This window comes from Simochromis diagramma, unplaced genomic scaffold (genome assembly GCF_900408965.1).
Source record: "Simochromis diagramma unplaced genomic scaffold, fSimDia1.1 OVJJ01000596.1, whole genome shotgun sequence".
NCBI classification, from domain to species: Eukaryota; Metazoa; Chordata; class Actinopteri; order Cichliformes; family Cichlidae; genus Simochromis; species Simochromis diagramma.
The window spans coordinates 13,825,243-13,840,274 of NW_024387245.1; the positions used below are offsets into that span (position 1 = coordinate 13,825,243).

General features: G+C 39.2%; 1 protein-coding gene across 3 annotated transcripts in view; it reads right to left on the minus strand.

Annotated features, from left to right (window-relative positions):
* The window catches only part of LOC120714027 (splicing factor SWAP), a 53,642-nt gene extending 40,232 nt beyond the window's left edge, over positions 1 to 13,410 (minus strand). For 2 of the 3 annotated variants that reach the window (XM_040000021.1, XM_040000020.1), the window contains exons 1-4: positions 13,033 to 13,410; positions 11,390 to 11,553; positions 4,738 to 4,869; positions 2,163 to 2,239 (exon numbers count right to left, since the gene is read on the minus strand). In XM_040000021.1, coding sequence (XP_039855955.1) covers positions 2,163 to 2,239; positions 4,738 to 4,869; positions 11,390 to 11,553; positions 13,033 to 13,226 — 567 coding nt within the window. In that variant the 5' untranslated portion in view covers positions 13,227 to 13,410. Of the gene's footprint in view, positions 1 to 2,162; positions 2,240 to 4,737; positions 4,870 to 11,389; positions 11,554 to 11,971 lie in introns of all 3 variants that reach the window. The other variant, XM_040000022.1, reaches the window with a different exon arrangement.
* Positions 13,411 to 15,032: the final 1,622 nt, after the last annotated feature.

Below are 15,032 nucleotides of genomic sequence, written 5' to 3' on the forward strand. Positions count from 1 at the left end.
AATGTGACACCCTGACCTTATCTAAAATGCTCAAAGACATCCTTGGCCAAGGACCTTTTGAGGTAAACTGCTCTGCTCTCTCTCAGTGTTACCTATTATTAAGCTATACTTGTGAAAACAAGGGCAAATCTAATAATCATAAAATAATTAATAACGGCAAATGAAAGTGGCAAAAGTCCACCTTAAGACTACTAAAACAGAACTAATCTAATTAATGGACTGGTAGCTGCTATAATAAAAATGTCTTTTTCATAGCATATGAATAATTTAATTTTACCAGCTTAATAATTTTGAACCAGACCTTGAATAGTTTCATTAAGAAGCTTGTGAGAAATAAGGCACGTCAAACTGAGCCATGCTCTTATTTTAGTGTGTCACAGACATATTTATCTATCCTTCAGGTAAATATTAGAATCCCATCAGGCTGTGTTGTGAATTTGCCCAATATTGAAGGGCTTCTCCTGGTGGTATTCCCTACAAACCAAGGAGTAGAGATTGATAATATATGCAAATCATACATAGCAGCAGCTATGCTGTGTTTGTATATATGCAAACACAAAGTTGTTTTGATTCTCATATACCCACCATGGTATAATACTGGCATTAAAGCATGCCTTTTTTCACATGCAACATTTGCCATAGCATTTCCTTAGGGAGGTGTTATGCTTCCCGACAAGTGTTAATCCCTGACAGGGGAGAATGACTCTTTTATATTCATCTTTGAAAGAAGGAAAGCAGGAAAAGCGCATTCGTTGCTTTCACATAAAACGACTCTCCCTATACGCTGCCACTAATTCCTAAGTGGGATGGATCACTTCTCAACATCTGTGTACAACGACAGGAGAGACAGACTCTCTTTGCATAGGACAGTGGCTACAGGGAATCATCAGGCTTCTGGTCGTGGATATCAGACACAACAAAGCAACAGAAAATGTTATATTTTTGTATTACTTCAACTGTTTCCTTCTTTAGATGGTATGTAAATGTGAAACATTATCTTTTGGCACAGAAGTGTTTTTTCACAAACAAAAACTATGTGGCATTCTGCCTCAGAGTAAGGCTGGACAGCCATGCAATTAAAAAAAAAAAAAAAAAAGTACTAAATACACAAATGTCAATAATATAGTCATCACAAGGCAAGTTATTTCAGTATGTCAGCTGCTTTCCACATTTGCAGGACAAAATCCCCTTTCAGCAGACCCCTGTGAAACTCTGCTTGCAGTATTTTCAACTTGCAGAGTCAATTAATTGAGTCATTTCTGTTGCTTTGGTTTGCGTGTTATATAGAAAATATTTGAATCTGTGATTCAAAAACCAAGGCAGACAACACAACATAAATCTATAGTTAAGACACATGTAGAATGTCGTGACATCGCATTTAAACATAGAGCACACTGTACATACAGCTCCTTTTGAAAGTCTACAGATCATTAAGTTTTCTGCATAGTTAGTTCATTCACTGAAAATAAATGCCTGAATTTGTTTTTATATGAAGTATTCGGATCCTTCCCATATTACTTGGTTAAAGGATTTTGGACAGACTTAAATATTCTTGGGAATGATTCTACAAGCTTGGCACACTTCCCAGTTTGAAGTGTTTTCAACTAGTAAGTAAGTGGCAGCCATAATAAGAGGCAGCTGAATTCTCTGAATACAAAAGAAAGGCGCTTCAGTATTTTCTTTATTAGCACCTTTAGCACAGGCTGCACCAGCCTATTTATTCTTCATGAAGGAAAAGGAGATACAATTCAAAGTGACCGCCACTCGATCATCTACAAAAGCGAATGATCAGCATGTCTGACAAGGTTGCAAATCGGCACATGAATTACATTTCCAGCTCATCACATTAGCTAGTATTCTGATTTTGTTTTGTTTTCTAAAGCAAAGTAACCACAGTGTATTCCCCAGCTTGGTTTTCACTCTGACACGCCATCATCTGTGAGCTCACTACTTATTGTGAAAGTAGCGAGCATTTGTTAAGTGTGTACAGTATTGTTGTTTTTTAAATATTGTGATAATAGGATTTTGAAAATGGTTTTTTGGTCTGTGAGAAAATGAGAATGAGAAAAAGAAAAGAATAAACTGAACTCATTTAAAGATCCACCTAAAAAGACAGAAAAAGTCAGAGTTTCAAGAAATGAAGCAGAATATCTAACACTCACCAACTCCACATCAGGAGGGATAGAAAGCCCTGCGGGAGCAACGAATGGTTCTTCACTCTCTTCAGGCTCTGCCTCCTCTACACAAATGAAGGGACATGAGAATGGAAAATAAATATACCGATAAACAGATTAACTTTTGACAATCATCGGCAACAAAAAAACTAACAAACCCCACTTTATATCTACCCAGTTCAGCAATAACATTAAGATTATTTCTGAACTCCTAAAACATTTTAAAAATGGATGAAACTCATGCCCTCTACCAACCTCCCCACTACACAAATACATCAAAGCAAAACAGCACTCTAGCCTTTACCTTCATCTTGATGACAACATACAGGTCAGGTGGAAACGATCTTAAATATTTAACCAGGTACTGTAGGGAGTTTGCTCCAATAAGGGGTCCTTTATATTAACAAAAGGCATCTCTGAAGCAATTAAAAAAGAAAAAAAGCAATGCTTATGGATTCCACTTGGGTGCATGTGGAAGGTGTGCCATGGCAACAATATGTAATCGACAGGCTTATAAAGGGCTATACAGTAAAAGCAATAAAAAAGCAATACTGTTCAATATAGTTATATAATAGCACTGTTATCAGGGTTAAACTACTTGCAACTTTATAATATAGCTTGTTCTTAAATCTTATATAAAGTAAATCTCATTGGTAATTATACATTAAAATAAAAACCATTGAAACGGATCATTTTTAATGGGAAGTCCAGCATTGTCTTTATTTAAAGCCACACTACAGAGTAGCTACTCAGTGAAGACAGAGTGAATTATTTAAATAACCTCAGCAAAGAGATACTGCTTATTCAAATTAGCTTCCTTATTTTGACAGGATGTGAAACTAATTGGTATATTGTGAAATGACTGGCTAATGATTGGTGTGGGGTTTAACAGAGAGGCTAACAATAAGACGCATTTATCATGTTTTGACAGAACACGTAATAAACTGTACTGAATTTAACCTTCTGGTTTGGCTATCAATCAGAACCAAATAATTGAAATATAAATCCAAAAAGTTGATTCTGTTCATCTGGACGTAGCGTTTTCAGTAGGAGAAATGTTTCGTCACTCATCCAAGAGACTTCTTCAGTCTCAGCTGACTGCAGGTGAAACCACTGATCAGCCATTCCCCAACTCTTTGTGGTAATCATGGCCATTTGTCATTGATCAATGGTCTTTGATCGGTGGCTGTTAATCAATGGTCATGAAACTGACCTGACAGCCCATTGTTTGTCAGTGGGCTGGTTTCAGTCATTATGGAACTGAACGGTTTATAAGGTTGGGAAACCTGCAGTCAGCTGAGACTGAAGAACTCACTTGGATGAGTGACGAAATGTTTCTCACATTGAAACACAATCAACACAAACACAATCAACTGTTTGCGATTTCCTTACCTGAATGATTGAACGTGGTATATTACTGTGATATATTTCCTTAAGCTCTAATGCTCTCTTTGGTAAGAGGGAAGTTCTTGACCACTTTTTTATTAATGTTTCAGAGTTTAAATAGAGCTCGACTCAAACTAGATCAAATGTGAGACCTTTCTGACTTTTTCCACGAAGTCACCCTCTACAGGCATCTGAATCTTTAGCAGATGTTTGAATACCATGGGGTCAGCTCTACAAATTCACCAGAGACACAGAGAGGCATCTAGTCTGCTTAACTAGTCTGTGTGTATATCAGATATTTAAAGCAGAAGTAACTGTGTCAGGGTAAGTGTCTATCTTTTAGGAAGCAGTCTTTTTTTTTTTTTTTTCTTGAGCATGAGGATGTTTGGGAAGTCATTCCAGACATGACAAGGGTGTGTTGGAGGGCAAAGGGTCTGTTTAGATGACATTTGGGAAAAAGACTGTTAGTTTAACCTCCTAGGACCTGGCGTCCACATATGTGGACATCACATTTTGGGTTATTTAGACCAAAATACTCAAATTTGCTCTACAAGGGCCTGAGATCCACTTACGAGGACATTATACTGCTACTCTTCTATCAAAATTTTAAACAAATATCCTCATATGTGGCTCTCATTTTTCTTAGAAACAAAAACCAGGTAAAAAAAAAAAAAAAAAAAAAATCTGGTCATTCTTTGTTTTTACATTCATTGGGTCCCAATCAGCCCAAATATCAAAGAGAAATCAAAAATGCATGTCGTGGAAGAGTTCGGGTCTTAGGAGGTTAAGGTTTGCACAAGGGAGCAGGGAATCCATGAAGGCTCCTCACAAAATAAGTCATAACAAGAAGTCACAAACAGCTAGAGGACTAAAAGTAACACAGATGGTGCGAGGTGATTACATGAGGTGATATTCTAGTGCAATACTGAATTTTTTGCACATTTGTCATGAGCTTTTTTTTTGGGCAAAAATTAAACTTCAGCAAACACCTCAAGTGTATGAATGGGCAGATGGCTGTTTGGATTTAAAAAAGTTGGTTTTTATAAATGTTATATATCAGAAAGAGCTGCTGTGTTCTTCACAGCTGACTGCAGCACACACAATCAACTACAATTCTAGACATGACACAGAGCCCACGGTAACTACATTACTCTGGGAAGTTGTGATGAGTTCTCACCTGATTCCTTGTTAGCATCCTCCTCCTCAGTGGGCTGAGAGGGGTCATAATAGTCAGCGCTGTATTTAAAAGCCACGGCGTTGTAAGAGCCTTCATCAGCCAGAGCCTCACTCAGACGTTTATACTCCTCCTCTGTGAAGAATTAGGAAACACACATAATCAGGAAAAAAAAGAGACTGCAATGTTGAAGAACACTTTAAACCAGTCTGCACAAACTGATGATGACTTTTGATTGATGAAGGACATCTCTCTGTGACGATAACGAATGTTGCTCTTTTTAAGTTGATACTGTGTCAGTTTTAATTAGATATACAGTATACAGACGTGTAGTGGATGAAAAATTAAACAAAACAATGACGCAGTCCTGTCTTGTGTGTTGATGAGACCAAAATAAAACTTTGTGGTTTAAATGAGAAGCATTCGTTTGCATTATTTACTGCATAGGTAGTAAGGTAAGGTAGAGTAAGAACCTCCTGCTTCCCATCTTTGAAACACAGAGGGGGTTAGCAGTGTCATCGTATGGATCTTTGTGTGTCCGTGACACACAAAGGCTTGGGCCAAAACAACGGACCATCATTAATAGAAAAGAAAAGGGAATTCTGAATAACACCAAGGAATACTAAAAGAAAATGTCAGGATGCTTGTCTGAGCTGAATCTCATGAGAGAGTTGGTCATGCACAAAGAAAGGTACCTTTTGCACACAAATCAATTGTACAAAGAAAGGTAAAAGATGAATTGGAGTGAGTACAACCCCAACTGCCCTCCAAAATTGGGATGTTATATAAAATATAAATAAAAACAGAACACAATAGCTTGTAATTTCCATAAACACATATTTCATTCATAATAGAATATAAAAAAATATCAGATGTTTTAACTGAGAAAATATTACATTTTAAGAATAAAACAAGGTCACTTTGAATTTGATGGAAATGACATATATCAGAAAAGCTAGGGTCAGGCTGTGTTTATCACTGTGCAGCATCCCCTCTTCTTTTAACAGCAGCCCGTAAACAACTGGGAACTGAGCAGACCGTTGGACTTCTGAGAGGAATGTTGTCTCATTCCTGTCTGATAGTGGATTCTAAAAACTCAACAGTCCTGGATCATCTTTGTTGTATTTTTTCCATTTCATGACATGCTAAATGTTTCAGTTGGTGAAACATCTGGACTGCAAACAGAGCATTTCAGCGCTTAGACTCATCTACTACAAATCGATGCTATTGTAATAGATGCAGTCTGCGCTATAGGAATGTCTTGGTGAAATATAAATGTTCTGGATGGGAGCGTATCTTGCTTTAAAACCTGTATATAACTTCCAAGACTGGTGGTGCCTTTCAGATGTGCAACATGTCAACTCAGCCGCCCCCTTCAGAGATACAGGCTTTTGGACTGAATGCTGGCAGTCCATTTGAACTGAGTTTAGGCTCAGGGGAGATGGCAGCATTTCCGGATCACGTTAACATATGGCTTCTTCTTTGTATAAGAGCTTTTGTGGATGCAGGCAATGGTTTCTGACAAGTGTTCCTCAGCCAATTCCATGATTTCCATGAAAGAATCATGTCTATTTTTAATGCAGTGCCACCTGAGGGTCCAAAGATCACAGGCATCCATTATTTATATCTGGCATTGTCCCTTGCGCACAGAGATTTCTTCTGATTCTCATAATGATATTATCTACCGTATATAATACGATTTTCAAAGTCTTTTATGATTTTATGTTAAGAGACATCATTGCAACATTACTGTTCCACAATTTGTAGAGAGAGTTTTTCAGCCGATTGGTGAATGTCTGTCCATCTTTACTTCTGAGAAACCCTGCCTCTCTAAGATGTTTTCTCTAACCAACGATGCTACAGATCTGTTACCAGTTAACCTAATTAGTTGCAAAATGTTCCTCCAGCTGTTTTTTTTTTAGTACCACTTCTCCAGCTTTTTGTGTCCTCTCTCCCCTTTCTGCCATCAAATTCAAAACGAGCTAATATTTTTTGTAAGGTTGTACCATACTGTTGTTAATTGTTTTTGTGTACTTTTAGGACATACTCATGCAGATATATAGAAAACTTTAACAGGCTCACAAAATTCTTCTTACAATTGTCCTTTAAAACCTAATGTTTATTTATTCTGGTCAATGAATATGAATGGGTTTGAAAACTTAACATATCTTCCCTTACTTTGGTTGCTTTTCACCCAGAAAATAAATATATGAACTAAATTGCATTTTAAGAGCCACTGAAGAATGTTTACTCCACTCCGAGATGAAAGCAACAACCTATACAAAGCATACAGCTGGCAAGCAGTGCACAAATGGCTTGTTGAAGGACTGTACTTAAGTGTTTCTCAGTAGCCTCTGTATTATATATATATATAATCTCAAATAACTCATGATCATTATGATATACAAATAGTTATAATGCTACCAATGTAATATATAAAAGGGGACAGGAAGTATGCATGTTGGACCCTGTAGCCAACCCTTTTCTACTGAAATTCATTGAACTCTATAAATATTTCTTATGCTTCCCACTGCCCCTTAAGTGGACAGATGGGTAATCGCCTCAGCAAAATGGGGTCAGATCTCCAAATTCAAGGGCAAACCGGACTGCAAGATCCACCTTCTGCAGTGTGTGTGTGTGTGTGTGTGTGTGTGTGTGTGTGTGTGTGTGTGTGTGTGTGTGTGTGTGTGTGTGTGTGTGTGTGTGTGTATGTTTTACACAAACCATTAGCTGATTCCTTCTGACCTGTCAGTTTGAGCATAAGAGACCATATTTCACTTAAAACTGTGGCTTATTAAATTCAATTACAGTCATTACGTCTGTCTTTTAGAAGGATGCTTTGTCATCAAAACAGCCAGCTTCATTATATTATGTAAAATGAGTGAGATGCAAGTATCCTAGATGAGTCAAATGTGATTTCCATAGAAATTGCAGCTCTTCAACTCAAGAGTTAAAGCCAACCCTTTTTAAGAGTCTAAAAGCTGAAAAGGCCTTAGAAAGGGGGCGTCACTCTGCTCTGAAGATTTGGCCTGGGAAAAAAAATCCAGGGATTTTGTTAAGAAGCATAGATTAAACTTTTTAGCAAATGTGACTTGTCAATTTTTGTTGGGATAAAATCCAAGTTTTATGTGCAGTGGCAGTCTGCAGAAGAAGTCTCATAAGATGATGCATGCCTGAAATTAAAACGCACTGGATAGTAATTAAAACACTGTCACAGACTGCCTTTGAAGAGAGTGAAGATTTCTAAACTGTGAAAAAGCAAGACAGGCATGACACGAGTTCAAAAGAGGACCTGATAAATTGAATTAGTGTAATATGACAGGCATGACAGAAGCAGCAATAAACATTAACCTACTAAGTTTTTAGTAGTTTTTCATAATGCAAACCTTCCGTTTCACCACATCTCTAAGGTGCTCTAATGGATTGACATCTGGTGAGTGTGGAGGCTATTTGAGTGCAAAGAACTCACTGTCATGCTAATGAAATAAGATTTAGGTGATCTGAGCTTTGTGACACACATGCGTCATCATGCTGGAAAGCCATCAGAAGATGGGTAATAAAAGGATGGACATGGTCAGCAACAACACTCAGGTCGGCTCTGCTGTTTAAAGTTGGTAACAACGAACCCAAAGTGTGGCGAGAAAATATATCACACCAATACATCAGTGCCGCCACCCTGAACTGCTGATACAAAAGTAATGGATCCAAGCTTTCATGATGTTTACACCAATTTCTGATTCGACCATCCAAGTGTCACAGTAGAAATAAGGACATCAAGATCATTGGTTCAGTTCTAGCCAGAGACTTAAACTCCTTCCCAGCAAGAATTCTGGCTTCCACAGACTGTGTCCATGTAGCACACAGAAGATACTCAATTTGTTTCATTCCTACTTTTCCACCAGGGACAAGATCATAGACCTGCATAAGGCTGGAATGAGCAAACTGCTTGATGAGAAGTTGATAACTGTTGAAAGAAATCAAATGAGCATCAATTATTCTTGCAAAGCCCACAAAGTCCCCCTGCTAAAGAAGGCACGTGCGATGGTCCATCTTAAGCTTGGGAGAAAGTGCCGTGGTCAACCCGACGTGCAGCGTTTGGGGAAAGAGAAATGCTGATTATGACCCAAAGAACACCATCCCCACAGCCAAGCACAGAGGTGGTAGCATTATGCTTTGGGGCTGTTTTTCTACTAAAGGTACAGGATGACTTCACCACATTGAGGGGCTAATGGGCGGGGCCCTGTACAATAAGATCTTGGATGAGAACTTCCTTTCTTTAGCCGGAACACTGAAGATGGGTCATGGATAGATCTCCCAGCATGACGATGACCCATAAACATCCGATCAAGGCAAAAAAGGAGTGGCCGAAGAAGAAGCACATTAAGGTCATGGATAGGCCCAGCCATTCCTGAGTCCTACAGAATCTGTGGAGGGAGCTGAAGGTTTGGGTTGACAAACACCAACTCTAAAGCCAAAGGACTTAAGCGTTTCAACAAAGAATCCCTCCTGAAACGTGTGCACACGTGGTGAATAACTACAAAAAAAAAAAAAAAATCTTACCGTTGTGCTTACCAACAAGGTATTTCAAACAAGTCATATTTTGCTTCGGGATCAAATATTTACTTCACTCAGTGATATGCAATTTAATTTATAACTTTTTTTCCTGGAGTTTTGGATGATATTATGTTTATTTCCATTAAAATCAAGCTACCCGTTTACCTGACTGTTCATTTTTTTTGGAAGCAAACAAATTTACAAATTCAGCAGAGGATCACTTCATTTCTTCCCCCAGCGTATTGACAACAAGCTGTAACTAATGCTGGGCAGACACTGTGCGATTTTTTTCAGTGGCGCGATTCAGTTCCTGCTCAAACTGTACGATTGACTCACAGGGGTTAGAAGTTCATAGGTCACGATGCAGGGTCTCACACTATACCGCCCGATCCTCTGATGCGACCTGAGTGCTCACATTGTGCGTCCATAAAATGAAGGTTATAGCAGAAATTCTGTCGCTCGCTCTCCCTCTGTCTTTCACTCACACAGACACGCACACCACCACCATCAACTTTGCCAAATTGCTAATGAAAAACATTGATCAGGCAGCTGTGATTGAGCAGCAGTGTAAATCCAACTATTTTCACGGTTGTTGTGGTCGTGATAATTTTGTAAATGGTAAATGGCCTGCATTTGTATAGCGCTTTTCTAGTCCATAGGACCCCAAAGCGCTTTACACTACATTCAGTCATCCACCCATTCACACACACATTCACACACTGGCGATAGCAAGCTACATTGTAGCCACAGCTGCCCTGGGGCGCACTGACAGAGGCGAGGCTGCCGGACACAGGCGCCACCGGGCCCTCTGACCACCACCAGTAGGCAAACATGGGGTTAGTATCTTGCCCAAGGATATTTGGCATGCAGCCAGGATGCAGCCTGGGATCGAACCGCCGACCTTCTGATTAGTGGCTGACCTGCTCTGCCACCTGAGCTACAGCCACATCGAAAAGGCTCGGATGAGCTTTCCAAAGTTCTACAAGTTGTGCCTCCATCGCTTGTGTCCAGATCACACGCTGCACTGCCGTGCTGCGCCGTCTTTTTCGCTGACATTTGTGTTTGCGTGTGCGCAGTGTGAGAAACTGCGGTGACACCCTCGCGACCAAGCGATTGATGATCGGGAGCTGGTCGTGAGGTGTTAATCGCTTCTCGTTACCCCACGTATACTACACAATGCACGACGCACGATGAAGGCCAAACTCGGCCGATCGCCAAAACGGCCGCACGACTCAAAAATCGGCTCAAAATGGGCCAAAAATCACACTGTGCGATTTTTGCACGGCAGTGCAGCGTGTGATCTGGACACAAGCGATGGAGGCACAACTTGTAGAACTTTGGAAAGCTCATCCGAGCCTTTTCCGTGTGGCCTCACAAAATTATCACGACCACAACAACCGTGAAAATAGTTGGATCTACATTGCTGCTCAATCACAGCTGCCTGATCAATGTTTTTCATTAGCAATTTAGCAAAGTTGATGGTGGTGGTGTGTGTGTCTGTGTGAGTGAAAGACAGAGAGGGAGAGCGAGCGACAGAATTTCTGTTATAACCTTCATTTTATGGACGCACAGTGTGAGCACTCAGGTCGCATCAGAGCATCGGGTCGTATAGTGTGAGACCCTGCATCGTGACCTACGAACTTCTAACCCCTGCGAGTCAATCGTACAGTTTGAGCAGGAACTGAATCGCGCAACTGGAAAAAAAAAAATCGCACCGTGTCTGCCCAGCATTAGCAATAAGTAAATGTCAGTGTGTTCATCACAAATGGGAAATCCTAAGAAGCAGTAGACATTACCTTAAAATTTCTACTGGAGCAAAAGATGAAGACGGCAAAAATGCTGTTAAGTGAGCATCCCCTGACATATCAGCCCGTGCAACTACATCTTTATTAAAAAGGCCTGACTACAAACGGAAAACAAGTTTGAGCTACTGACACAAAATCAGCTTTTGAAAACAGATTACGAAAGTAAGGTCATGATATCCTATTTAAGAGCAGATTTAAGGTAAATAAGATGTTTTGAAATTATTTTTCCTTGCCTTTAATATAACTCTTTTTTTTAAACTATTACTGCTAAATGTTTAAACGAGCATCCTGCTCACCTTGTCTAGCTTCCTCTTCCAGCAGGTCAGTGTGCAGTGCCAGGTACCTCTCCTCATCGCAGAGCGCCTCAATCCTGGCCTCTTCCTCTGACAGCTGGTAGGATGTATTCCATGACCCACTGTCATACTCTGAAAGGTCATGTAAGTGACCACGTCCATCATATCTGTTGGATGATAAAAAGGATTAGAGAAAAGGAAGTAGACAAAACTTTTCATACAGAACATGGGCCTACTTACCAAGGTCGTAAAACCTAAAACCCACAATACAAAAGATATAAAACTGGTCTACTTCTGTAAGTCCTCCATGAATGTTTTCTCAAAATGGATACGTCACAATAATGATACTAATTAAGTCTTTGGAAATTATTTTGGATAGAGCTCTGATATACCTAGCAAGTTTTCTGTCTGTATTTTCTTCCTGTTTTTACAGGCCAACAACATTAGAAATGAAAAAGAAAAAAAAAGACAAACAAAGCAACTCGCTTCTTACCTTACAGGGTTCAATAATCCCCTGTAACACTCATCATTACTTCTAAATCTGCAAAGAAAGTTACATTCACACAAACCCGAGCACATAAATACCTATCCGTAAGAACCCAAATGGACGACATTTTCCAAGGTTCGTCCCTCTACGCCATCTCTCACTTGCAGTTTCTTCATGAAGACAAAGAAATCTGGAGCTGAGGTTGGCATTCGGGGTTTGGAAGGACCCCTTAGCCTACCTTGCTGTGGAAAAACTGGGTTATGTAATAAAGACACACATACAAAGGCTGTACAAATGAAACATAAGTTGGGTCTGAACACTAAGGTGATTCAATTGACTTAATATGTTTAAAGAAATACAAGACTCAAGGAGGTTTACAATGACTTTGCAACAAGGACAATTTCTATGTAAAAGGTGGAAGAAATTAGTCAAAATGATACACTGAATCACCTTAATGACAGTAACTTTTGTCTTTGCTAGAATTTGCTCTGGCAAACAAAAGCATAGTAAAATACCAAGTTTTGTAGGGACTTCACCACTTTATATTAGAAAACGTCCGTTTGAAAAGAACAGGAAAAAGACATGTTATAGCTTAGACATATTATTCATGTGTAAAGCAAGAAAAAAGCTTCTAGAGGAAATTCTCATAACATGCCAAGATGCAAAGCCGATTTCACAGATAACTTGAGTATTTTTATACATTTACTGCAATTGCCAATTTAAGAGGTACATTTAGCGCGAACTATGCAGGCCTATGTGGTCTTAAACCAGTCTCAAATAAACTTTATTCAATCCATTTGTCCAATGTTCTCTTATAATGTAAGCTGGAGTGTATAATAACCTGACAGCAAAAAGCATAAATAGGTCAGTCATGGCTAACATTAGCAAAGACTGACAGGCATTTGCAAGTTAGCATGTTACCGAAGAAACTTTAGATACCAGGTGTTTTTCTTTTCCCCCCCAATTTTCTTTCTTTTTTAGTTCAGGACATCCAACAAGACACGTTAGGAGGCAAGAAATAAAACAATCGTCGCGAGTTGCAGGTGTTTCCAAGCTTCAACAAGCAACAACTCCAACGTGGTCCCTTGAATTTTGAGACAGGCTAGCGGACAGGAGAGATTGTTAGCATAATGTTTCGGTCTAAGTTTGTTCAACCGACCTATCAATCATGATGCTCTTGTCCCCCATCCATGGGATAAGATGCTTTCCGTGATCATGGTAAAGAGCCCTTTCGTCGTCTCGGAAGAGTTTGCAGGCATAGCCGAAAACCAACAGATCGGCGTATTTATCACTGTCACTCACATCCTTCTTCACCGGCTTGCTGTCTTTCTTTGCCGCTCCGCGACGATACATCTCCCAGATAGTCGAAGGAATAGATTAGCTTAAAGGACGTAACAACAATGACGGTATCGTGATAGCTTTTTGTTTACCAGGTGGCTACCAGGTCCTCCAAATGTTACATTAATCCGTGGGATTTTGCACCAAAACAAAACACTACACGCCAAGAGCCGCCATGTTGAAAAGTGAGTAAATGCATCTGTGTATCCGGTCGGCACTTACGACAATTTCACGAGAGCACAGTTAAAGTTTACACTAATGTTCAGTAAGTAAACGTCCTAATGTGTAGCTAAACATGTCCACTGTTATGATATACTTTTTTTGCTTTAAAGTACTCAGTATATAAACCACATTTTGTGGTTCCCAAATTATCGAAAGTGCTGCTGTGAAATACCCTATTATATTAAGCTTTTGTTCAACAGATAAATTCCTGTGTTCAAGGTAATTCAACAGTTAGTGACTTTAAATATATGGAAACAAAACATTTTATCATAATCTTAAAGTGGATTTGACAGCACAGCTGGATGTTTAAGATTTGTAATTATTCAGGCTGTTAATTATTTTTGATAAAGCTATTAAAATATATTAATTAAAAAATTTTAAAACTGTGTTGCAAGCCATGTGTTTTGGTGTTTAATGAATTTGGATTTGCATAACTTGATTAAATCACATGATGCTGAGTAGTTCAAAGATTTACTAGAGACATCTTTTACATATGAATTATGAGTGAGATGTCAAGCACTTTGTGATGAGAACAGGGACAATTCTAGGATCAGAGCTTTGGGGGTGCTGAGCACCCAGAGAGCTGCCCATCCAGGCAAGGTAAACTTTACTCGTCACGATGAGACTTCTTCCCTGTCTCTGTCAGTCCCTGCATCCTTAAATGTCTCCAGTTGTCCCGAGTTCCCTCTGACTGTCTCCTTGGTGCATTTAAACCCCTGTTCCTCCCTGTCCTCATCGTCTGTTGTCTTCATCTCCATTATCAGTCATCATAATTTTACCCTCTCTGTGCAAGTCTGCAAATTTCTTTATTAAATCATAAAATTCTTAAATTCATCAAGTCTCTCTGTGCCTGGGTCCTTGTCACAAAACATGACATCACTGTTTTGTACATTTTAGCACAACTTAATCCCCACATTTGTGAAAGAAAAGCAAAACACTTTTTGAGAAGTCTGTAACAAAACCATCAAATCTGATAAAGGTTATTTAAATGGTGCTAAAGAAGAATGGATTGGAATTTAAAAAAAAAAACATATCCTAACCTTAATTACTGCAGGAGAATAATGAATGATGCTCATAGTGAGTAAAAAGTAAACTGAGTGCATTTTTTGGACAGAGATTCACTTTTAAAGTGTATGTATAAAATAATACACTTACATAAAAAATACACTCCAAAAATTAGAAGAGTCCTTGAAATGTACAAATTATTATTAAAAGATTAGAAAAATGGAGACACCCTGGCTTATGGTACAATGTATACAATGTATGAAAAGATCTTTACTGCAGATACTACTGTGGCTCTGCAGATCTTTGCTTTTCTTTTAACCTATGTCGCCTCACCTTGAGGTTGGCAAATCTGTCTATCACATTTTGGTGGTCAAGTCTCTCAAGCATCTCTTTCTCAACTGACATCACAGCCAGGTGCTGGAGTCTGCTTTGACCCATGGTCCTTCTCAGCCAGGTATGGAGCTGAGTCAAGACACTAAAAGACCTTTCACAGCTACGGCTGCTAACTGGGTTTGTTAGGGCAACCTGAATAACAGTTTTCAGTGTGGGGAAGATCTGATTATCCTGAAGATTGTACGATGTTAACATATCTGG